The sequence below is a fragment of the Pinus tabuliformis genome, chromosome 1_1 (genome assembly GCF_031772625.1).
Source record: "Pinus tabuliformis cultivar Carrire ecotype Pingquan chromosome 1_1, CPIR1, whole genome shotgun sequence".
In the NCBI taxonomy this organism is placed as follows: domain Eukaryota; kingdom Viridiplantae; phylum Streptophyta; class Pinopsida; order Pinales; family Pinaceae; genus Pinus; species Pinus tabuliformis.
The window spans coordinates 852,488,688-852,513,675 of record NC_142297.1 but is presented as its reverse complement, the minus strand read 5'-3'; the positions used below and the strand labels follow the sequence as shown (position 1 = coordinate 852,513,675).

The 24,988-nt window shown below is 39.9% G+C and overlaps 1 protein-coding gene across 3 annotated transcripts in view; it reads right to left on the bottom strand.

The window, feature by feature from the left end:
• Positions 1-2,972: 2,972 nt before the first annotated feature.
• The window catches only part of LOC149216949 (phospholipase D delta-like), a 130,931-nt gene continuing 108,915 nt past the window's right edge, over positions 2,973-24,988 (bottom strand). For 2 of the 3 annotated variants that reach the window (XM_089392864.1, XM_089392863.1), the window contains 2 exons: positions 10,150-10,347; positions 2,973-3,669 (listed from right to left, as the gene is read on the bottom strand). In XM_089392864.1, coding sequence (XP_089248990.1) covers positions 3,376-3,669; positions 10,150-10,347 — 492 coding nt within the window. In that variant the 3' untranslated portion in view covers positions 2,973-3,375. The remainder of the gene's footprint in view (positions 3,670-10,149; positions 10,348-24,988) is intronic. The other variant, XM_089392865.1, reaches the window with a different exon arrangement.

The window sequence follows — 24,988 nt, the reverse complement described above, 5'->3', positions numbered from 1 at the left end:
GGGACCGACCTCGTACAAACAAGGAATCTTCATTCAGACCCTCCATATTTTTTTGTCTCATCTCCTTCGACAACAAGGATGAGACTATTTCGTCAAACTTCAAGGTAGTTGCATTGCTACCTATTACAACAACTAGAGTATCCCACGAATCTGGTAGAGAACACAGGAAACTGATGCAATTATCTTCATCTGAAATTTGTATATCAACAAATAACAACTGGCTTACCACAGTGTTAAAGGCGTTCAGATGCTCTGTCATCAAGTCTCCATACTTCATCCTCAAGTTATACAACTTTTTCCGTAGGAATGATTTATTCACCAGAGACTTAGATTGGTACAAAGTCTCTAACTTGTCCCATAAAGCCTTCGTGGTAGCTTCTCCTTATACATTCAACAATATTGAATCTGAGATACACAACCATATTGTGCTCTTTTCTTTCTGATCCAACTTCGTCCAATCCTCAACTGACATTGTCGTTGGATTAGTACCCGGATCTACCGTGATCCAATGATCTTTATCTACCAGCAGATCCTCCATCTTGAGCTTCCACAACTCAAAACTTTGACCATTAAATTTATTGATCTCTATCTTTCCACTATTTTCCATCTTCTTTCACCGCGAGAATCGATCTCACGAATCTCTCACTGAACAAAGTCTACCACAAGCCCGAGCAAAACCCCTCAGCAGCAAAGGTGTCCTCTTGAAGTCGAAACAACTTTGATGCCAAATGTAGACTTTAACCCTATACAGAAATTACCTGCAAACAAATTCTTAAAAAACAGAAAATATACAATGACAAGAAACACAAAACACAAAACAAATACACAAAGATTTCCTCTGGATCCCAAAACCGGGACTACCAAGTTGATTTTTCACTATGTTCCTTTAAATGTTACAATACATATATATACATGTCGACGCATTCATAAACCTCAATCCATTAACTCTAAATTAGAACATAATCATAGTTCCCTTGACCAGATCTATAAACACCATGGGCAGAAAACCATCATGCCCAAAACCATGTGTGAAAATCATGCACAAAACCATAGGTAGGTCCGCCCACCTAATATAGGGTTCAAAAAAATTTCCTAGGGCACTTCCCCAGACCCCGTACAGGGGGATGGCTACGCCCCCCCTGTGAGCCCCTCACACATGTGACTAGTTGTGGAAAGAATATAACACACACCCAACATAGCCAACTTGTTGTCCCTTGCAATCAAACCCTTGGCTTACTCCTTTAGCACTATGCCAATCCTTCAACTCACTTAGTTAGCTTCTTTTTAGCCCTTGGCTTGCATGTATTTTCTCTTGTTCAACCTCATCCTATCCTGTAGCCTTCTTCTAACTAATCCTCAAACTGTTACATAGACTTGCAGCTGCCTGTGACCAACCTAACCAAGTTTGTTTCAGTTGCGGTCTTCTTGCACAACAATCTACAAGGTTACAACTACCCTCAAACAACCACAAAAAACTTGGCCTTCTTACTAAACGACAACTCCTTTGTGGCCTTAGACCATGGCTCCTTTGTTATCCTAGACTGTGACTCCTTTGTTGCCTTTACTAAGTCACTTTTAGCCATTCCACAAGAAAAAAATTGTTTATGTTCACTAACCTCCCCATCAGATATTTTATTTATTTATACTTGTCCTTAAGTGCCTTAAAGCCGTTATGTCCTAAAAAAAAACCTCCACTCTCTCCACCATATCATTCAATTATAATTTTCTTGGATTCCAAACCCATTCACTTTGAATCTAATATTTTTTAAAATGATTTTTATTAATTTTTAACTAAACTCCACAAGTTTTTCATTAGAAATATTTTATAAATCTTAAAGCAAACGGAATTTCAAACACATTTGCTAATATTTTCCCAAAGCAAAAACAATTTCTGGAACATAAATTTTATATTCATTGTAATCTATGAATTTTATAAAATACAATATACACATGTAATTCTTTTTTATAGCTTTTTATTTTAAAAAAATTAAAAATAATCAACTTTTAACTACAATAATTTCTTTAATACGATAACTTTACTATGCATTTGATATTTTTTATACTTTAATTCAAAATTCAAACTCGCTACCTATTAGCATCAGTTTCTTGGCATTGTCTTTTTAGCGAGGGGACTGTTAGAAAGTTGGGTCAGCTTATCATCAATTTGAATCGGAAAAGGACTGAATTACAAAAAGAGAAAAACAAGAAACTAGTAGTCTCATAAACTATTTTTAGTCTCGTAGACCTTAAAATATTATTTCATTTTATATATAAATATGTATGTGATATAAAAAAGATGCCATTTGTAATTTATAAGTTTCTTTTTCACCCCAGTTATATAAATTTCTTCTTTCTTACAAGAATGGTCATGCAATACAATATATTTTTTATATATAATTTAAATATGTTTTTTTGGTAATTAAAAATTTGAAAATTAAGTTTCCTTCTTTCTTACAAGAAAGGTTATGCAATACAACGTATTTTTGTAGTGATATATTTCATTTTGCTAATCAGAAGAATGAGTTGGTTTCTTAATGGCTCGACAAAAAGTTGATTTTTACGGTTAACACTATAATTTATCTAAACCATACTTTTCAAAAAAAAAAATTAATTCAAAAAAATTAAACCTTAAATTCCATAGTTTACCTAATAATTCATAAAGTTAAACCTTATATCCCATAGTTTACCTAATAAACTCAGAATTCTAAAGACAGGTTTATAGGATGGTTTAGAAGTAATATCTGAGGAAGAAAGCTGTGTCATCAATGCCGGCTATTCTGCTTTAAAACTGTTGTTAATTTCATATAAGCCTATGTTACCAGAAACAATGACGCCGTGCTATGTAATCAAAAAGTTACAAAACATAGAATTTATTTATGTATTAAAAAACACCTAAAACTTCTGCCAAGCCACAGAGTTTATTTTGTAACATTTCTCCTTGGTTCAATCAAAATTTACAGAGACACCATATATAATGTGAATTATAGACTCACGCAGCTTTATTTTTACATGAATGAATCAAGTCTGAGTTTGTACGACCCAACTTTATTTTGTTTTACATGAATGAATCAAAATCTGAGTTTGTACAAAGGCCAGTGCATATGATACAACAACGACATTCATTTCCAGGCCATTCCCTTACAGTAGCTAATATAATGGCTAATGTCCCAGTGGCTGCTGATAGTTTAGTCATAGAACCAAATTTACACGAGAATGGAAACCTGAAATGAATTGAAACAATTGACCAGATAGATTTTCCAACCTACCAGATCGAAGGCATCTGGGTGGTAAGGGCAATCATTGCATTCCACAAAACCTCTTCGTACAAAGACCAATATAATCATGGTGAAAGAAAGTATTACACGAAATGTACACTCAAGTAGTTAGAGTGTCAGGAAGACTGCCAGGTGCCCCCAGAATTTTCCCCCCAACATCAGGGAAGCTCTCATTCCCTGGCAGGGGTACAACTTTTCCATTTGGTTCCACCTTCAGTGGATATTTAAGAAGATGACCATGCATTTTTATCACTTCGTCTGCTGTGAATTGCTGCCAGTACGTTTCAGCTAACTCATTCACCCTCCGGACACACTCCAGACTTTGTGGATGATTGAAGCAGTCCTCAAGAAGCCCCAAATGCTCTGCCCAAAGTGACATCCTGTATCCATAAATCTGTAAAAACAGAAGTTACTAGATTTAGCTGGCGGTACCCATAAAAGAAACGATGCACGAATCATTATCAACATCTGTTCTATTAACATAAAGAACCTTAACTTCTCAGGTCTTCTTGCTGGAGATAATATTTATTCATTAAACCACATACATGAATGATTTTATTCGGTGTTTTTGATACTTTTCTGTGTAGAAAATTCATTGAAATTTCGAACATTGGTAAATAGTTTATATAAGAACAAGGAAACTGACAAACAGTGGAACAAACTGAGAAACTCGAACTTCTGGGGGCTAACTGCTTCACAAAAACAGAAGTGCATTACCCAGACAAACTAGTACATGTTTTCCAATGTCCAGAAGTGATAATATCCGAAATTATCTTCCAATGTTTATAGCTATAAGCATATTTTATGTGCGAGGTCCTCAGTCCTGACTTATTGTGGTGCATTCAGCACAAGTATCCTTCAAAAGGATATATTTGTTGGGAGGTTTGTCAACTTTTTAACAAATACTATTGGACTTTGGTGACATACATTGGCATTAGTAGAGATGAGTGCATACTTATACACGTACTTCATATGCTAGTATGAAAATCACGTTCTTATTCATAATTTCATACGATGGTACTTGACGAACTAGCACTAGTGTTCTACGTTGTCCAAGGGAGTTGATTTATGATACAACACTAGCAAATCAAATTATAACTTTAGATTATCCATCAATTACATTCAGAAGTTCCACCATAGATTGTCTGCATGCAAAATGTTATTGACAAGATAGCCTTCCATTAGGTGAAGTTACAAATTAGAACTCCATAGCCGATATCCACACAAACATTCTATGTAAACAGCAAGGGATAAAATTGCTGATACCCATGTTGATAATTTATGGTTCCTGAACAACTTCAGAATATGATCCAGGCAAAGACAAGATAGCAAATTTTGAATAAGAAACATTTGCTGGTGGGCCAAACTAATTTTATGTTTTAGGTCCTCAGAATGATGGTGATGCCGAGATGCTTTCACCACCAGCTGGCTGCGCTCCACTAACATTTCTGTAGCGAATTGGAGAGTTTGAACTTTAAAGAGACTTGGAATTTCTAAGTCTAACCCGTTAGAAACCCTTCATGTACTTTCTGATTTATTCCTACTTACTTGTTCTGTTTATTTACAAGTTATTCACCATGTAAATAGTAGAAATAAATACAAGTACATGCTCAACACGTTACAGATCATCAACTGAAGGAAACAAAACAAGCACACGAGTGACATCGTTGTTTTTGGATCAATGTCCCCGGAAAAACCCAATGCGGGAAAACTGGTGCAGCTATCTGAGGATTTTATTATTACGCAGTTTCTGAATACAATCTGGGTGCCAAAACCGGCTCACCCAACAGAGAATAATCTCGGCAATAGTACCTCTCCTTCAGAGATAGATGCTCCTGCTGAAACCCCGGATAAACACTCCGGCAACTCCTCAGCTCCAATCTACTCCATGAAAACCCCAGCGTCAGCCTCTACGGACTGCATCAGCCTCTTCTACCCTCTGCGTTAGCTTTCTCGGCAGTTCCGGTTGTTCCCGATAGTTCCGGCTTCTGTCCTTTGCGTCAGCATTCCCGACTGTTCCGACAGTTCCAGCTATTCCCAACAGTTCCGGCTTCTGCCCTCTGTGTCAGCTTTCTCGACAGTTCCGGTTGTTCCTGGCAATGCCGGCTACTACCCTCTACATCAGCTTTCTCGGTTGTTCCCGCAATTCCGGCTATTCCCAGCAATTCCGGCTTCTGCCCTCTGCGTCAGCTTTCCCGGCAGTTCCGGCTTCTGCCCTTTGCGTCAGCATTCCCGACTATTCCGGCAATTCCGGCTTCTGCCCTCTCTGCTTCTATATTCACTGCCCCTCAACTGCAACTCTGATCACTCTCTCGACTTCCTCAGCAAACCCTGACCCAAAAAGTCGAAATCTTGATCAACTCGGTGTGTTCTCCAAGTGACCCTCAAGCCTCCTCTTATACTTTTCTCGTTGACAAATCAACGGCTGAGATTAAGTCCTTAATCAACGATTAAGATTAGATTTGACTTGATCCATGACTTTTGGACCATTCTAACACAGTTTTATAGTAATTCACATTAATATTTTATTTTCCCTAAGTTTAGACTTGGGACTCCATTAAAAATATTAATTATTTTAATATCTCCCAAAATTTTTAGAATCTGCCCAAACTCTTTCTGTGTATTAGAGATCTCATGTGCCTTAGCCTCTTCACCAAATTCCGTAGCTAGAGCACATCCGATGCTACCCCAAATCAACACTCCCTCTTAGCGAGGACTGTGCTCTAGCAATACTCCTCACTGAGTATTACTCTGATCATTCGGCATCGGTCCCTGATGTTAGGCCTGTTACCCATTATCTGTACTATTGTATCTCGTACTGCCATTGCTGCATCTGTACGACAACTCCCTCTGCATCCGTGTTGCTGCCCATGGCCCTGCCACTGCCACTGCTGTGTCTGCACTGCATCCCCTCTCATCATGCTACATCATGTTGCCCATAGCACCATCACTGCTAACCGTTGCACTGCAACTCAGTTACTGAGAAGTAAGTAACTGATTTCCCAACTTTGACATCTCTGTCAGTCTAGAGACACTCCCGATGCTGAAGCTCCCTCTGTCACTGACAAGTGCTCCCTCTCCAACCTTTGCGTTGCTACAACAACTCCATGAATCTCACACCATTGCACACCTCTTTGTGCCATCCTGCACTGGGGCAACACTCCCGTGCCTCTCACACTGTTGCAACCTGCTAACCTCGCGTTGTCCTGGGAATCCTGCACTATAGCTCCCTCTGTCGCTCCATCCGCATCCGTCTCTACTAACATCGCCAGTACTGCTACTCCTCTTCGGGGCTCGCGTAGCAAGGTCTAATCCAAGAGGCTGAGTACCTCGAGGATCCTGCCCCTCATTGCCTATAGTCCGCCTAACTACAGCTCAATGTCTCCCCACTTCTTCTGAAGTGGAACATGAGCACTCATGGCACACAGAACAGAAAAGATCCTGGCCTTTCAGATGACAATTGGATGCCTCTTCCATGGCACACAGAACAGAAAATTCCTGATGACAGTTGGATGCCTCATCCATGGCACACAGAACAGAAAGGATCCTGGCCTTCCAGATGACAGTTGGATGTCTCATCCAACCTGTCCTGATCCCTCAGCCCATTCATGGCCATCTCTCTACTCTTCTTGTTGACTCCTCTGAGTCTCTCTACTTCCTGCCTGGAAGTTCTCGGTTCGACTCCTGCTGAGTCTCTCCACTTCCCGTATGGAAGTTCTCGGTTCGACTCCTACTGAGTCTCTCTACTTCCCGTTTGGAAGTTCTCTTCTAGACTCCCTCTGAGTCTCGATTTCCCACCTGGAAATCCTTTTGCCAATGTCAAGTTGCCCCTCTCTGATCGTCTGTGCAACAACAACACTAATCTGGATTCCTTGGCTAGAAATCCGCCTTGGCAGCAACTCCCTCTACCTTGGCCTTGCCCTGTTAGGTATTGTTCTGACTACAGTACCCCACCAGCTCCACTTTGCGACTTACCCACAGCCTCCTAAACCTCAGCAAACTGAAGGTTAGAGCTCCTAGGCTCTGCGCAATCCTGGCACCAACAAATCAGCTTCCTCAGCCAACTGCGTCAGCCCTCCTGGCCTCTGCGTGAGCCTGTCTTTGCATCCCTCAGCCTCTTCTTGGCTCAATCTTGATGACGCAGCCACTGTCACCCCTTCCTTGCTGCTACTCTGCTAGGAACAACTTCTGTCACTCGGGACAGCGGTTTTCTGCTATTCCTGCTCTTGCTCGGCTGATGTCCTCAGTTCTCCTGTGATCTGCAACCACGCTTTGATACCATGTTGGAATTTCTAAATCTAACCCGTTAGAAACCCTTCATGTACTTTTTGATTTATTCCTACCTACTTGTTCTGTTAATTAACAAGTTATTTACCACGTAAATACTGGAAATAACTACAAGTACATGCTCAACACATTACAGATCATCAACTGAAGGAAACAAAACAAGCACACAAGTGACACTGTTGTTTTTGGACCAATGTCCCCAAAAAAACCCAATGCGGGAAAATCGGTGCAGCTATATGAGGGTTTTATTATTATGCAGTTTTTGAATACAATCTGGGCACCAAAACCAGCTCACCCAATAGAGAATAATCTCGGCAGTAGTACCTCTCCTTCGGAGACAGATGCTCCTGTTAAAACCCCAAATAAACACTCTAGCAGCTCCTCAGCTCCAATCTGCCCCACAAAAAACCCAAACGCCAGCCTCTAGGGACTGCGTCAGCCTCTTCTGCCCTCTGCGTCAACTTTCTCGGCAGTTTTGGCAGTTCCCGGCAATTCTGGTTGTTCCCGGCTGTTCCGACAGTTCCAGCGTTTGCCCTCTGCATCAGCTTTCCCGACTGTTCTGACAGTTCCGGCTTCTGCCCTCTGCATCAGCTTTCCCGGCTGTTCCGGCAGTTCCAGTTGTTCCCGACAGTTCCAGCTTCTGCCCTTTGCGTCATTTTTCCAGGCTATTCCAGCGATTCCCGGCAATTCCGGCTTTTGCCCTCTGTGTCAGCGTTCCTGGCTATTCCAGCAGTTCCGGTTGTTCCCACCAGTTCCGACTTCTGCCCTCTACGTCAGCTTTCCCGGCTGTTCCGGCGTCTGCCCTCTTTGCTTCTATATTCACTGCCCCTCAGCTGCAACTCTGATCACTCTCTTGACTTCCTCAGCAAACCCTACCCCAGAAAGTTGAAATCTTGATCAACATGGTGTGTTCTCCAAGTGACCCTCAAGCCTCCTCTTATACTTTTCTCGTTGACAAATCAACGGCCTTAATGGAATCTCTAATCAACGGCTAAGATTAGATCTGGCTTGATCCATGACTTTTGGACCATTCTAACACAGTTTTATATTAATTCACATTAATATTTTATTTTCTTTTTATATTAATTCACATTAATATTTTATTTTATCTAAGTTTAGACTTAGGGACTCCATTAAAAGTAATAATTATTTTAATATCTCCCAAACTATTTAGAATCTGCCCAAACCCTTTCTGGGTATTGGTAATCTCATGTGCCTTAGCCTCTCCACCAAATTTCGTGGCTAGAGCACATACGATGCTACCCCAAATCAACGGAAACCTCTCATACAAGATTAAGTGACAACTCAAACATGATAATTTTTCTAGAGAAAACATTAGGAAATGAACTCCCAACACTTAAATGCTACTGAACCACAACATATCACATTCACTCATACGTGTGTGTGTTACTTATATATCATGGGAAGTAGTTACATATAATTCATATCTTTAAGCTATCATGCATCATATATATCAACTACCAAAGTCAAAGGGTGCTTTGATAACGAACACCAATTCAACCAATGATCTATTGATTAAAACTTTAAGAAAAGTTCAAATAACTTGATCCCATCATTAAATTCTTGGATCATGATATGACAATATTATATTTAAGTCAACACTTTCGTACGTTGTTTACAATATCTGACCATAAGACTATATTATTTGAAGATGTTACCTTGTGGTCATACCAGATAAACATAGATTATAGTACAGACCAATGTTATTGGGACTAGACAGAAACTGGCTAAACCGGCCACTTAGACTGGTTCTGGGGGTTTTCCAAGCAAAATTGGCCCCACACGGGAAATGCCCAATTTGGTCTGAACTGGCCCTGAATGCAGGCCGATAAATTATTACAGTGGCAAACCAGAGATGATTAAACTGAGACTCGTATTATCGGAAAAACATATCCATTATGGATGGATATACATGATTGTTAAAGATGTCCATTACGAAAATGTGTAAACCACACATCACTTTTCCACGTGCTTATTGAAAGAATCAAGTAAGAATTGTTGGTAACCGTGATTGGTAGTTTCTGTGCCCAACATTTAAAGTGGAAACTTGGAAAGCATGCTTGAAAGTGATTAGACAAAATAGAGACCATAAAATGACTGACACATCTATGTATGATATTCCATATATTGGTATTGTACCATCAAATACAAAGCTTTATAACTCTTAGAGCCATTTTAGTTGGGCAATGACATCAATCTAGATGCAACAGAAATCATAAGAATGAAACTTTAATCGTGTCAATGTTGATAGAAGACCTAGCTTTCAAAATTGGTAGGACTCTAAAGAGAGTTTGGTATTATTTTGCAACTGAAAATGAACATCATGCTGTTATGGTTGTCACCAGCCACCACCTTGCATTTGTCAAATATTGCAATTTAAGTCAAACATAAATTTCCTCTTCTCAATTTTCTAAGAAATCATAATGAAAATTTAGGAGCATTCATAATAATAGCTGAATCTGGTCAATCTTCAGAATTTCACATCAATATCAGTTTAAAACAATCAGCAATCCACAATCAACAAAAGTATTATTTGGTGCAACAAGGAAAAACTAGTCTAACAAACCTGGCCATGTGGGTGACGTTGTTTTCCAGCCCATGTATGGTGAGGTTGGTAGGAACCCATAGCAATCTCTGTATCTCTTGAACCATCTAGAGAGCGTTCATTGATATTCGCAGAGCCCATAATTACATATTCATCATCCACTATCATGCCTTTTGCATGAACGTAGATCATAAAACGTCGAAATTTCTGAGCTTGACCCTTCAATCCAATTTTCATCAATCAGTCACTTTGGGAACTTTACTTTCATTGAAGTTCTATTAGAAAACTCATAACAACAATTCCTAATCCATTGAAATGAGCAGCCTTTAAACAAAAAACATGAACAATTCTGGAAACTGTTACTAAACATGCAAGCCTATTAAGTATTCCTACTTTGTCCTCCATCTATTTTTAATTTTTTCCTGTTTATGGTTATAAATGCAGAATTGATTGTAATACTACTTTGTTATAAGCAATAACAACATTTTCTAGGATGTGATATCATGAAACACCCCATTTAGTCTTACTAAAGATGATTTCTAGTCATATTTACACAAACAGAGCATATCAAATTGCAGCCAAATTGCACATGCAAAATTTCCACAAATAAACATGAATCTGCAAAGTGTAATGGTTTTATTCTAATGAAATAAAACATATTTATAATGGTCCCTAGCCTACCTGGACCCTTTCAACCTAAGTCACCTCACACAGGAACATGGGACATGTAAGACACGAGGATTCGAGTGTCTGACACGGGCACGTTAAGACACGTTATATATTATTTTATTAAAAACTCTCTCTCTCTCTCTTTCTATATATATATATATATTAAAAATTAGATATTTCTTACACAAATTCTCATTCATGATACAAATTCATTGATTCAAACATAGATCTTCATCTAGATGTAAGTTTTACAAAGTAACAGTATGCGTACAAATACAATTGCGACAGATCCATCAATGATCCAATAGGAGAAAGGCAAGAAAATGTAGTTTTCTCATCAAGTCATCAAAATCAAAATGTGTTACATAGGTAGTAGCAATGCCAATGGCAAATAGAAATAGCAAATACAAAATGAAAACAACTACAAGTACAAGGCAGTAGGTAGCTCATGAGTCATCAATCATCATCATCAAAATCAGTGTCACCATCATCAAAAGTGACAGGCTCTAGCACTGGTTCATTAAGATCCAAGTTGGCCAACGCCAACTCGACACTGCTGTCCAAACCCATATCATCAAGAAAGACATCCACATCTTTGTCTTTCCCTTCAACCACTCATCCCTCTCCCTGTAAATAAGACGAAGGTTGGTGTGCACATACACCATTGTCTTTGCCCTAGACTGCTCAAGCCTGCTCTTCTGGACACTATACAAATTCCAATACGTGATTCAATTCTTCTCGCAACAAGAGGATGAAGGCACCTGAGAGAGGAGCCTCGTGGCTAACTGTTGTAGAGGAGGGCTTGTTGCCCCATGAGTTTCCCACCAAGAATAGAGCTTCTTAGCCCACCTGTCTCTAATCACATCATATCCTACAAATCGACCAGTGTTAGTGGAAAACTCTGCAAAGGCATCCTCCAACTCATCAAGGGATGCTTTATCCTGAAAAATCTGCCTCAATTCATCCTTCCTCCCCTGTGAAATTTCACCATCCATGTGAGGAGGGAATCTGTGGGAAGGTCCACCATTCAACCACTCATGGTTGTAGCATTTTGGGTTCAATAAGTGAGCCAAACAATGCAAAGATATGCAATTCTTGTCCCATCTGCTGAAAAGAATATCATGTATGTTGGTGAAAAGGCCTCTGATGATGTCTCATACTCAAGGCACTCTCTCTGTAAAATAATGCTCCTCACAGACTCAATCATGGAATCGCATCCCTCATAAACCTCTCCTAGGATGGGTTGGTCTGTATCTGTATCTACAAATCGTAGCAAAGAAATGATAGGGTCCATGATCTTAATAAGTAGATCTACCCTCTCCCACCAAATGAATTGATCTTGATTTGACAGACTTGATGCTAGGGTGACATGAATATACTTATTAATCTAATTTTTGATATCAAAATATTGATGTATATTTATAACATTATTACATTCATTATTATTATTACCAGTGTTCCACGGGGACGCGTCCCCTGGGGTCGGGTGCACGCACCCCTCGCACCCGGGACGGGGGGACGTCTGGGGAAACGTTTCCCACGTCCCCCTTTTGGGGAAACGCAGAGAGACACAAGGGGGGTCGTTTCCCCAGTGTGGGGGGCACGACTCCCCAAAAGGGGGACTCCTGGGCGTCTCCCCTCAATATGGGCTATGTGTCCCCCATTAAATTTGCTTTTAAACAATAATTTATGACAGGGAAAACCTAGTATTTGACTATATTTCCCTACTAATGCTATGCAATTCATGGTAGCGTTGAATTCTTTAAGTAAAAGTGACATTTTCCTTTATCTTTCATTTTCATCCTTTTACTTAAATTTTTAGCATTACCATGAAATGACTCGGGATGTTTGAGAGTGGTTCCGACCTCATTGGATTTCATATGGAGAAAGTAGAATTTAAGATCTCACTCAAAATCCAGCAAACTTAACAGTTTTTCAGGAATTCAGGATTCGATGAATTGCAATGTTTCCATTGCATTTTGTCATGTACAAGGGTATGGGATTAGTATTTAATCAAGAGCACCAAGCCCTCTTTGTACTTTAAAATGACTTTTAGACTTATCACTCCACTGTTTTTGAGTTTTAGTTATATCAATTTACTATTCTAGTATTCAGATTTCAGTATCTATTATAGTCTATTTCGCTTAGTACTAATTAGATTCTAGAATGATGAATGATGAATTCTAAAATTAAATCAATTTAGAATCTAGAATGATGAATGATGAATTTAATTTTTAAATCAATGTAGATTCTAGAATGGTGAATAATGAATAATGAATATGGATTGGAATATTTCATTATTGAATCTTGTGATCTATGGATGAATCATGTATGTATTAGTAAGGATGATGCGTATGGATCAATGTATTTCATTATTTAATTCAATTATGTATGTATCATTGTATTTATGCTTTCATTATTGAATATGAATTTGATATATATATATATATAGATATATATATATATATATTAAAAAAGAAAAAATATATATATACCCCGACGTCCCCCTGTCCCCCCTAAATTTCCCTAAAATTTGAGGGTACTCCCACATGTCCCCCTTGTGCGTCTCCCTGCACCCGCGTCTCTCCGTCCCAGAGTCTTGGTGGAACATTGATTATTACATCCAAGCACTCGATAAAGAGACTATCTCTTAGGCCTGTCTTGTACTCTTTTCTTGGAAATGCTCAAAGGTAACATTAATATATTTATTAAACTACGTTTTGATATCAAAACAATGTATATTTATAACATAATTACATTTATTATTATTACAACCAAGCACTCAATGACAAAGAGACTGTCTCTTAGGCTTGTCATGTACTTTTTTCTTGGAAATGTTGCTAATGGTAACTGCAGTCGTCCTTTGGCTAAGCTGCCACACTATGAGGGGAGTTTTTATGCCATCACAATTACCTAAGACTTTGCAACTGGGCTCATCTGCACCCACTCAAAGGGTTTGGAATCCAGGTCTCTGCATTAATATTGTTAGATTTTCCTAAAACTCAGCAATCTAATTTGTGAATTATGTTAAGCAAAGAGCTGAAAATTGAACTTTAACTTCAATCCACAAATATATTGAGTTAACTAACTAGCATGCAGTGGAAAATAATGAACAAATGAAAGCAACATAAAAATGAACACAACAAATTTTACCCTAGAAACCCCTGATTGGGGAAAACCTGCAAACTTGGTGGCTTTTTATTGGTGGCTTATTACATTGCTTCAGCTATAGTAATATTCAGAAATTGATTACAATGAGGTGGGAAACTTCCCTAATCCTCTTCAACTTCTTCAACGCGCCCTGACTACCCTAGTCTCCTCACGGCCTTCGTGCACTGATGCTAGCGGCCTGGCTAAAGATGATGATGGATGGAAGTGATAATGAGGTTATCTGCCTCTCTTTTCTCCCTTGGTCTTGTTGATCTGAACCCCTAGTTCATTGAAACCCTAGTTTGAAGTGTTCTCTTCCCGTTGCCTTTAGCCACCAAATCTCTAGTGCATTAATGAACCAAGTGAGCACACTATTTTTCCCTCATAGAAATTGACTTGGGCCCACCATTACCACAAAGGGCTGAGATTAAGTCTCCCTAGATGGTCGAGATCATTATAATTCTTGACTATAGGAAAATGTAAATTTTCCTAAGTCAAGGAATAATTAAAAAAAAGCATAATTGTACCTTGGTTGACGTGTGGGTACCCCTGCCAAAGTTAGCACACCTCTAACTTTGGTTGAACCCTTCCTCCTCTAACCCCATTTAATACTCCCTCTTAGAGACGAAGGTGTTTATAACTAAACCCAGTTTATCCCTGAAATAGACAAAGCTCCCTCTAGGCAAATTTTTGGTCAATATGTCCATTGTCTACTCTATTGTAGAAATGTATTGAAGTCTGATCTTGCCCCTCTAAACACAATCTCTGATATGGTGGTATTAGATCTCAATGTGCTTGGAGAGGTCATGGAACACTAGATTGTTAGAGAGCTTAATGCACCTCTAATAGTCACAGTGTATGTTGTAGGCTCAAACCTCTGACTAAAAATCCCAACAAACAACTTCCTCAACCATATAGCCTCACAAATTGCCAGGCTAACAGACATGTATTCAACCTCAGTTGAGCTCAATGCCACTGATCCCTGCTTCCTGTTGAACCAAGAAACAACTATTGACCCAACCCTAAAGGTGCAACCTGGAGTACTCTTCCTGTCTGTGGAACCCCCTTCCCAAACTGTGTCTATGAAGCCTTCCAACTTCACTCCATCAACCTATTTGTACAACAAACCATAATCCATTCACATTGTGCCTCTGAGGTACCAAAGGATATGTTTGGAAACAACCCAGTGCACTCTAATAGGTTCAACCATGAACTGGCTCAACTGGTTCACTGCATAGCAAATGCCAGGTCGCATGTTCACAAGATACATCAACAACCCAATCAATTGTTTGTAAAATGTGGTATCAACTCGCTTTGCTCTGCTAGCGTCTACCTTCCTCCAGTTTTCCACTAGAGGCGTGGGCATGGGCTTGCAATCCCTGCATGCAGAACCTCTTGAGAATCTCCAGAGCGTACTTTCCCTATCCCAAGAAAATTTGTCCACCATCCTTTCACACCTCCAACCCAAGGAAATAGTGCATAAGCCCTATATCCTTCATATCAAACTCTATCGCAAGATCCTTCTTGTAGTCACTAATGAGCTTCTTGTTCCCTATCAATATGAGGTTGTCTACGTACAACACAAGAATGAGAGGTTGCACCCCAACCACAATGTAGTATAGGTTAGGGTCAGCTTCAATCTTGGTGACACCCAGCCCCCGAAGATAGATGTAAATGTGAGAGTACCACGCTCGCAAGGCCTACTTGAGCCCATATAGAGCTCTCTTGAGACTTTGCACACACGTGTCTCCCTGCTATGTGCATCAAACCCCTTTGGTTGCTCTATGTAAATCTCTTACACCCAGCCCCCGAAGATAGATGTAAATGTGAGAGTACCACGCTCGCAAGGCCTACTTGAGCCCATATAGAGCTCTCTTGAGACTTTGCACACACGTGTCTCCCTGCTATGTGCATCAAACCCCTTTGGTTGCTCTATGTAAATCTCTTCCTCAACCACATCGTTAAGGAAGGCAGTGTTCATGTCCGTTTGGTGGATCTTCCACCCCATTTGCACTGCAAGTGCTAAATTGCTCCTAATCGACAAATAGTGAGCCACATGTGCAAAAGTCTTGTCGTAATCAATTCCCTCCACCTGAGAGAATCCTTTGGCTATGAATCTAGCCTTGTACATCTCCACGCTCCCTTCAGCTCCGTGCTTAATCTTGTACACCCACCAGGATCCAATCATAGAGCTGCCCTCCAGCCTTGGCACAATCTCCCAGACATCATTTTGCATGATGGAAGAGTACTCCTCCAGCATAGCATCACGCCAAACCTGCTGAGAAACTACCTCCCAAACCTGCTGAGAAACTACCTCCTTGTAGAAAGAAGGCTCTGAGTCTAAGGACTCAGTGATCAATGCCATATAGCCTATATCTTTTTGGTTGTTTGCTCTCCCTGAATGTAGAGCTAGTTGCCCCAACCTTGTCTTAGAGTCTTTAATTAACTGATCAGCCCACCTCAGCTTTCTTTTGCTTGTGCTAGGAGTCAATAGTAAATACTAGAGTGGGCCCTTCTTGATCGTCTCTCTCCTCTTGTTCTTGTGTTTCCTCCTCATCTAACTGTTGTACGACCTACCCAACAATTCGCTGTGATGTGGTCTGTGTAGCTAGCTAAGCCTCCTGCTTAGGACCCAGCAGCTCCTCCACCTGTGTTGTAGCTTGCTCATGCTCTAAGGATTTCCTAAGAGCCCTTTCCTCCTCAAACTTGACATCACGCCTAATAATTGTCTTCTTCAATGTTGGTATGTACACCTTGTACGCCTTGGATATCTCACTATAGCCCACGAAAATGCCCTTTTCTACTATAGGCTACAACTTATTCTAGCTCTCTATAGGCACATGGCAGTAAACCAAACTACCAAAAATCCATAAGTGAGAAACCTATGGCTTCTTGCCGGTGAATGCCTCCTCTGGTGTAACTTGTCCAAGCACCTTATATGAACTCCTGTTCTACAAAAAGACTGCAGTGTTGCATGCCTCTACCTAAAGAAATAATGGTAGTCCCTAGTCATGCAACATGCCCTTAACTACTTCAAAAATACTTTGGTTCTTGTGCTTTGCCACCCCACTTTGCTGAGGGTTATAAGGTGTGGTGAGCTCCCTCTTAATGCCCTCCTTGGCACACAAAGCCTTGAGGGAATTGAAGATGTACTCCCCACTATTATCTGATCCCAGCGCTTTGACCTTCCTTCCTATCTGGTTCTCCACCAAGGCTTTGAACCAATGTTCCACCAAGACTCCGGGACGGGGAGACGCACAAAGGGGACGTGTGGGAGTATCCTCAAATTTTAGGGAAATTTAGGGGGGACGGGGGGACGTCGGGGTATATAATTTTTTTCCTTTAAAATATATATATTTGTATATATATATCAAATTCATATTCTATAATGAAAACATAAATACAATAATAAATACATATTTGAATTAAATAATGAAATACATTAATCCATACTCTGTTATGTAAAAAATAACAGAATATCATGCCCTTTCCCTTAAATTAGGCAAAAGGGCACGATCATAAGATCATGCCCTTTCACAAAGGGTGTCCATGGCAGTATATAAGCCAGGAACCCCATTTGTAATCACCATCATCTATCTATTTATTTTTTTAATACAATATTTATACACATAATTCTGCGTATCAAAAGTTTTCTGCTTCATTGGTATCAGAGCGCGTTCGCTCCTCAGGCTATATTCATCTGCTGCGAATCTCGATTCCCACACGCACACGCCCTCCCATTCGCTGCTCTCAACACCTGTCCACAACCACCGTCAGTGTCTATCCCTCTACACCCACCGTCACCCCGTCCCTTCGTTGTTGCCGTCTCACTACCAGCGTCGTTCCTCCCTATCCGCGTCCATATACATTATCGTGCCGCTGCCTCAGATCCGGGTGTGCTCGCTAAACCGCATCCATCAGCAATCTGCTGCGTCCAACTGCCGGTTATCCAATCCGCCGCAACGTTGTGTTCCCCGTCCATTGTGGTGGCTCTGCGGTGATTTCCGCTTGAAATCTTCTATTAAACTGTCCGCTGGAAGAGTTAATCGCTGCGGGACGTGACGGTCAGCATAGACCTGTTGGACGTGGTGACATATAATACATATAACATATATATATATATATATATAATATAATATATATATAACGTGACATAATATATATATATATATTATATATAATACATATAATTTAATGAATTAAATTTATTTTATTTTAATTAATTAAAAATTATATATAAAAAAAAAAGTTAATTTAATTAATTAAATTGAATTTAATTAATTAAAAGTTATATATATAATTTAATTTAATTAATTACAAAAAAAAAAAAAAAAAACTTATGTCATATAATTAATTTGATTTAATTATTTAAAAAAAAATTAAGCTAGCAGATAAATACACACCTCCGCAAACTCGCTCAATGTCGACAATGACAATGGCAGACTTCCAGAAAAAATTGTTGGATTCGGAGCATAAGATAAATAACAACCACGACGAGGTCAATAAAAGATTCAATGAATTTCAGATCAAGCTTGGGAAGCAAGTTGATGAAATCAAAAATCTTCACGAACGACAAATCGAATAGAAACAAAGATGGAAAATTACCGTGTCCAAACAGAAGCAGGCATCAGAGAGGTCTTAACAACGCTGAAAATTTTGTGTAAAAGGTCGAATTGTACACCCGAACAACTACTAAAAGAAGGTGAAGAGAATCAAGAACACATCTCGTCAGATTCAACAAAGTCAACAGACTCTCATGAAAAAGTTGAATCCCCAAAAAATCAGCGACACCCCACCAAGAAGCGAGTAACACAGCCTTTACAAACAAGCAACTCTGGGATAACTTTGCCAATCAACACCCTTTTTTTGCTCAACCATTAGCAACATACCAACAAAGGGCCAAAGTTGAGATGCCTAAATTCGATGGAAACGAAAAAAACAATGTTGCATGGATAAATAAAGCATAAGAATACTTTGAGATATATGACATCAATGACGATGACGAAAAGCTCAGGCATGCATCCATGAAAATGGAGGGAGAAGCATATAACTGGTATATGTGGTGGAAAAAGACAACACACGTCATTAGCTGGAGGAAATTTAAAGATGCATTCTTCAAAAGATTCCAAGGTGTAAAGGAAGAAGAGTTCTTTTCAAAACTCATCAAATTACGACAAAAAGGAAGTGTGGACGAATACACTCAAGAATGGGAGACCTTAGTAACACGAGTACCTGGGTTATCAGAATATCGTCTAATTCAGTCATACATCTCGGGACTCAAAACCCATTTACAAGCAGAACTTGAGATGCATGATATTACATCTATAGAAGTAGCAAGACAAAAAGCAAAAACAACCGAAAAGAAATCCGAACCAATATTTTGGTCAAAAGCAGAAAAAACTTATGTAAGACGAAGGTTACCCCAATATGTGGACTCAAATAATACAAGATATGTTCCACCACATCGTCGTGAAGATGAAAAATCTAATGTGGAAATGCAAAGGATAAAAGAGAGTAAATGTAAACATTGTGGTGAGAAGTGGGACCCCAAACATAGATGTGCTAAAGGAAAAGAACCAAAGAACCTATATAATTGTGAAGCAACCAATGATTCAAACAGTGAAGATTATGACATAGAAGACAAAGAAGACGCCCCAGAATTCTCACCAGAATTAGATGACGGAAGTATTCCGCAAGTGTCATTATCAGCTATGACAGGTATATCACAACTTCAGACTTTAAAGTTAAAAGGACACATAAAGAAGAACAACATAGTGGTTCTCATCGACTCAGGTAGCGCACACAATTTTTTAAATGCAGCCGTGGCAAAGAGACTCAATATCTTTTCATTTCCCTTGCCAAACATGAAAGTGATGGTAGCTAAAGGTAAGAAGATTGAAAAGGTGGGAAAATGCCATAAGGTCAATTTGCAAATTCAAGACTTTAATCTAGAGTCTCCGTTCTTCACGGTACTGTTAGGAGTAGATGTAGTCTTAGGTATCCAATGGATACGAACTTTAGGTACTTTTGCCGCTAACCATCAAGTACAATTTATAAAATTCAAATGGGGGGTCAAAAGTACAAACTACACGGATTCCAAGCACCAGAAAATCAAGTTGTATCATCATCTCAGATGATGAAGCTGAGTCGAAAAGGAGCACCTGCTTATGTAGTACAATGTCACCAATTAGAAATATTATCTACAAATATGACCAGAGAAGAGGCACCAGAGATACAAGATTTGATTCGGAAGCATGAAGAAGTAATTCAAGACCTACCTATGAAGATCCCGCCTAATAAGGGAATTGAGCATACAATAGATGTCAAGGCAAGATCAAACCCCGTCAACATCAAGCCGTACCAATATCCACATCATCAAAAAACGGAAATTACAAGATTAATCCAAGACCTTTTAAAATGTGGGATCTTGGTCATCTTGGAATATTTAATCAAGAGGAAGGACTTACCCGAAGAAGATGCTTTATGGGAGAATGAATCATTCTTCAACAACATCCATTGTTACTTATGCTTTGAGGACAAAGCATTCTTTTGAGAGGAAGGCAATGTTATGTAAAAAATTAGTTAGATTAGGTTTATTATTTAATTTTCAGTTAAATTAGGCGAAAGGGCACGATCATAAGATCATGCCCTTTCCCAAAGGGTGTCCATGGCAGTATATAAGCTCAAATTACCTTCAAAACCCTAGGAGAGAGAAATGAACAATTTGCTTTTTCTTCTTCAGGTAGCTATCGATCCTCATACCACGCTCGGGGTGCTTGCTTCAGCCCGTAGAGGGCTTTCTTCAACCTGCACACACGAGATTCCTGATCATGAATCTCAAATCCTTCAGGTTGTTCCACATAGATTTCATCTTTGATCCAACCATGCAAGAACGCGATCTTGACATTCACCTGATGTAGGTTCCATCCTTGCGAAGCAGCAAAGGCTATGATCGAGCAGATGGTAGTATATCGGGCAACAGGTGCAAATATCTCGTCATAGTCTTACCTTCCTTCTGAGATAAGCCACGAGCAACAAAACGAGCCTTATACTTTTCAGCACTTCCATCAACTGCATGCTTTATCTTGTAAAGCCATTTCAAAGTGACAACTGCTTTGTCATCATCCCAAACATCGTTTTCATGATGGACTCATATTCCTCAGTCATAGCATCCTTCCATACTTGATGCTTGACAGCTTCTGCAAATGATGAAGGCTCATTTTGGATGATCGTGCTCATGATGGTCAAGTATCCCTGATACTTGGTCAGATTCTTATTTTCCCGGAAAGTCCCTCTGAGTGCAATGTGTCCTTCAGCATCAAGTGTACCCTTAATCCATGAAGGCCTTTTCCTAGAAGAGGAAGGCTCTTGTGGAGGGGGATCAATAGGATCCATAGGTTCTTCCACATCGGGCATCGTCTCATCTTCCTTTTCCTTCGGTTCCCTCGTGTCAGCTTCTTTAAATCCCCTTTGAGTAGGAAGATTGTTAACTTTGCTAAGAGCCATATCTTCGTCAAAGGTGACATCAAGGCTAATCTCGATTTCCCTTTGACCAACCACATAGATTCTATAGCCCTTTGTATTTTCGCTATAGCCCACGAAGATTCCTTTCTTTCCAGATGCACCCAATTTATTCATTTTCTCCTTCGACACATGCAAGTATACAAGACTTCCAAAAATTCTAAAATGAGATACGTCAGGTTTCTTACCAGTGAACATCTCTTCGGGAGTCTTGGAACCCAATGTTTGATGAGGGCATCAGTTTTGCACATATATGGCAGTATTCGTAGCTTCGGCCCATAGAAACTTCGGAAGTCTTTGATCATGGAGCATAGCACAGACAGCTTCCACAATCCTACGATTCTTCCTTTCTGCCACACCATTCTGCTCGGGAGTATATGGTGTTGTAGTCTCCCTCTTAATGCCAACCTCTTTGCAAAAGTCATGGAACTCATTGGATTCATACTCAGTCCCATTATCAGTCCTTAAGATCTTGATCTTCTTTTCGGTTTGATTCTCAATCAAGGCAAGGCTTTGAAGTGACGAAACCAAGTGAACACTTCATCCCTCTTTTTCAAGAAGTATATCCAAGTCTTGCGAGAATAATCATCTGTAAAAGTGAGGTAATATAAATATCCTCCCAAGGAGTTCACAATCATCATACCAGATATGTCTGAGTGAACCAGCTGCAATATATCGGAGCTCTTGCTTTGGCTTGAGGGGAATGGTCCCCTTTTGAGCTTCCCTTTGGCACATCTAGGATATACACCTTCTTGTTCTACTCGGAACTCGGGCATCCCTGTCACCATTTGTCTTAAATTGGGTAGAGCTTTATAATGAAGGTGAGCGAACCTCCGATGCCATAGTTCGGACTAAAGTGATGTGTCATAAGACATGACACCCAGCGGACTTCCTCCGCCCTAATATAATCAATCGACTCGAAACCCAAGAGTGAAAGCTTCCTTAAAATTCTTTTTCCATACATGTACTTTGCCATCGATGAAGGTCACCTTGTAGCCTTTGTCTTTGATTGCTGAAACAGAGACCAGGTTCTTTTTGAGATCAGGTACATATAGGACTTCTTACAAATGAATTGTATTACCCTGAATCAATTTAAGAGTGACATTCCCTACACCTTTCACGGGATATTTTGCGTTGTCCCCAAGAACAATTTCCAAGTTGGTCTCCTTCTCTATTAGATTAGAGAGAGCTTCTTTATAACCAGTGAAGTGCCTTGAGGCACCACTATCAATAAGCCAATTTCCCAGCGAGTCTGGGGGAGCAGTAGTAGAGAGTGTCGCTGGTAGACAATATTCATCTTGCTTATTGTTAACAACGTTAGATTCATACCTGGAGTTTCTTGCTTTCTTGAAGGGTTGTCCTCTTCCTTGATTTCCGGCATTTCTTTTACCTCTGCCATTGGACCTGCCATTCCTTTGATTGCCTTGAGAGTGATTTTGGTCATCGTCATGGTGTGAGTCTCTTTTATCAGGGCACTCCCTCGGATAGTGGCCCATTTTGTTGCAATTGTAACATCGTCCTTTTCTTCCACCCTTCAGTCCAACCTTTCCATTGGATTTAGCCGCAGAATTATTTCTTCTTTTAGCATGATAAGAAAAAGCAAAGGGATTCCCTTCAAGTGCGGGTATTTCTTGCTCTTCCATCCTTGTTTCTTCTTGAATACATCTAGCCATCAATTCTTCAAATCCTGGGATGACATTATTGTTAAGAAGAGTAGTCCTGAATATATACCACTCAGGTGGCAGTCCTCCAAGAGTTGTGATAGTCATTTCCCTATCAGGAACTACTTCCCCAATAGATAGGAGATCATTCTTGATCTCGGTGATCCTTAAGAAATATGCTTGCATACTCTCATCTTTGCCCTTCTTAATTTCCTTCAGCTTATTTCTAAGGAACAAAACTTGATTTGCATCATTAACTTTAAATAAACTCACCAGTCTATCGTAGATTTCCTTGGAGGTGGTCAGCTTGGAAACATAGGCCACCAGGCGCTTGTTAATAGAGTCCTGAATGATCTTCTTTGCTTTGACTTCTCCCTTGGTCCACTTGCTTCTGGTAGTAGCAGATGAATTTGATGTAGGCGCAACAATATTGCCTCTCACATGGTCCAACACTTCTTGATCTTCTAAAGTCAGATTGAGAGACATCTTCCATCCGTGATAGTCAGACTTCTCACGGAGCTTGTCTTCGGCGGGGAAGAGTGTTGAGGACCCCATGAAGTTTTTAGGATAGCCTTGCCAACCTTCGATGATTGCTCTTGCTCTTGCTCTTGCTTGGGCTTTGTCTTCACCTCAGCTCTAATACCATGTTAAATTATGGTATGTTCTATGCTTAGAGTAGTTTACTTCTTTTCTTCTTATTAGCCACTGATTAACAATCACATATACATTAAGTAAAGTGCAGATAGAACATTAAACGATCGACAGAAAACAAGCCAAGACAAGAGACACAAGATGTGGCGACTAGCCAAGGACAAACCCCAATGCGGGGAAACCCTTTGATCAAATCTTCTTTTATCTTCAATAGTTTAGCAGAGAGAAATAGTACAAAATCATAATTCTGTAATTTTATATCAGCAGCAGCAAACCCTAAATCAGCAAAGTCAAACTTAGTCAAATGAGATGAAATTGACCTCCAATATGCTTGGTCAATTTCCCGGTCAACTAGTCCTCGAACAGCCTGAAGAAGCAACCCATAAACAGCCCCAAAAACACAGTCAAATTGTTGTTGACTGAAGTCAACCTGCTGCCCCAAACTAGGGCAGTCAACGCTGGTCAAACCAAAGGTCAGATTGCCTCGGTTTGTGTGCCAAAATCTGCGGCCTGCCTAGGAGAGGCAGCCACACCAAAACCACACTCTTCTAAGGTCAACGTTGGTCAAAGAGACCTTCAGCAGCTTCTGCATCCTCCTTTCTACGTCTTCCTTGCCCTTTTGCGTCCTCCTTCCCACGTGTGAGCTGCTCCTTATGTAACCCAAAGCTAAGGAGAGAGAGAAGAATGAGTGAGATGAGATGAGTTGATAATGAATCAACCTCACTTGTACTTATATGATTTGTTGGGCATGTGTGCCACACATTTAGCTACTGGCCGACCTTGACAATTTGTCAACTAAATACAAATAAATTCATATCTCCATAAATAGTTGTCGGAATCGGATGATCTTTAGATCAATCCTACACCTCTCGACAAGAGGAATCTAGGAAAAATATCTGTTGACATGAATAAGATGGCCCACATGGAGTTTGGCCCTAGTTGCCAATTTTAACACCCTGCCGCCTACACCTACCTACAAGTCAGTGAGAAAAGCCTTCAACCCCACAAGGTGTGGTTGGTGGCAGGGAACTCAGAGAAGGGGTTGTCACACTAATCCCGACTCTCTCTGTTTGAGCTATCTCCTAGGTTAGCTAAGGGGGGTGGTCCCTAATGAAAATTTAAGTTAAAAGATGTCAGTTTCTAGGAGAGTGTTATAGTTAAAATGGATTACTTTTAAGGATTTATGAGCAAATATGAAGTGCGCAACT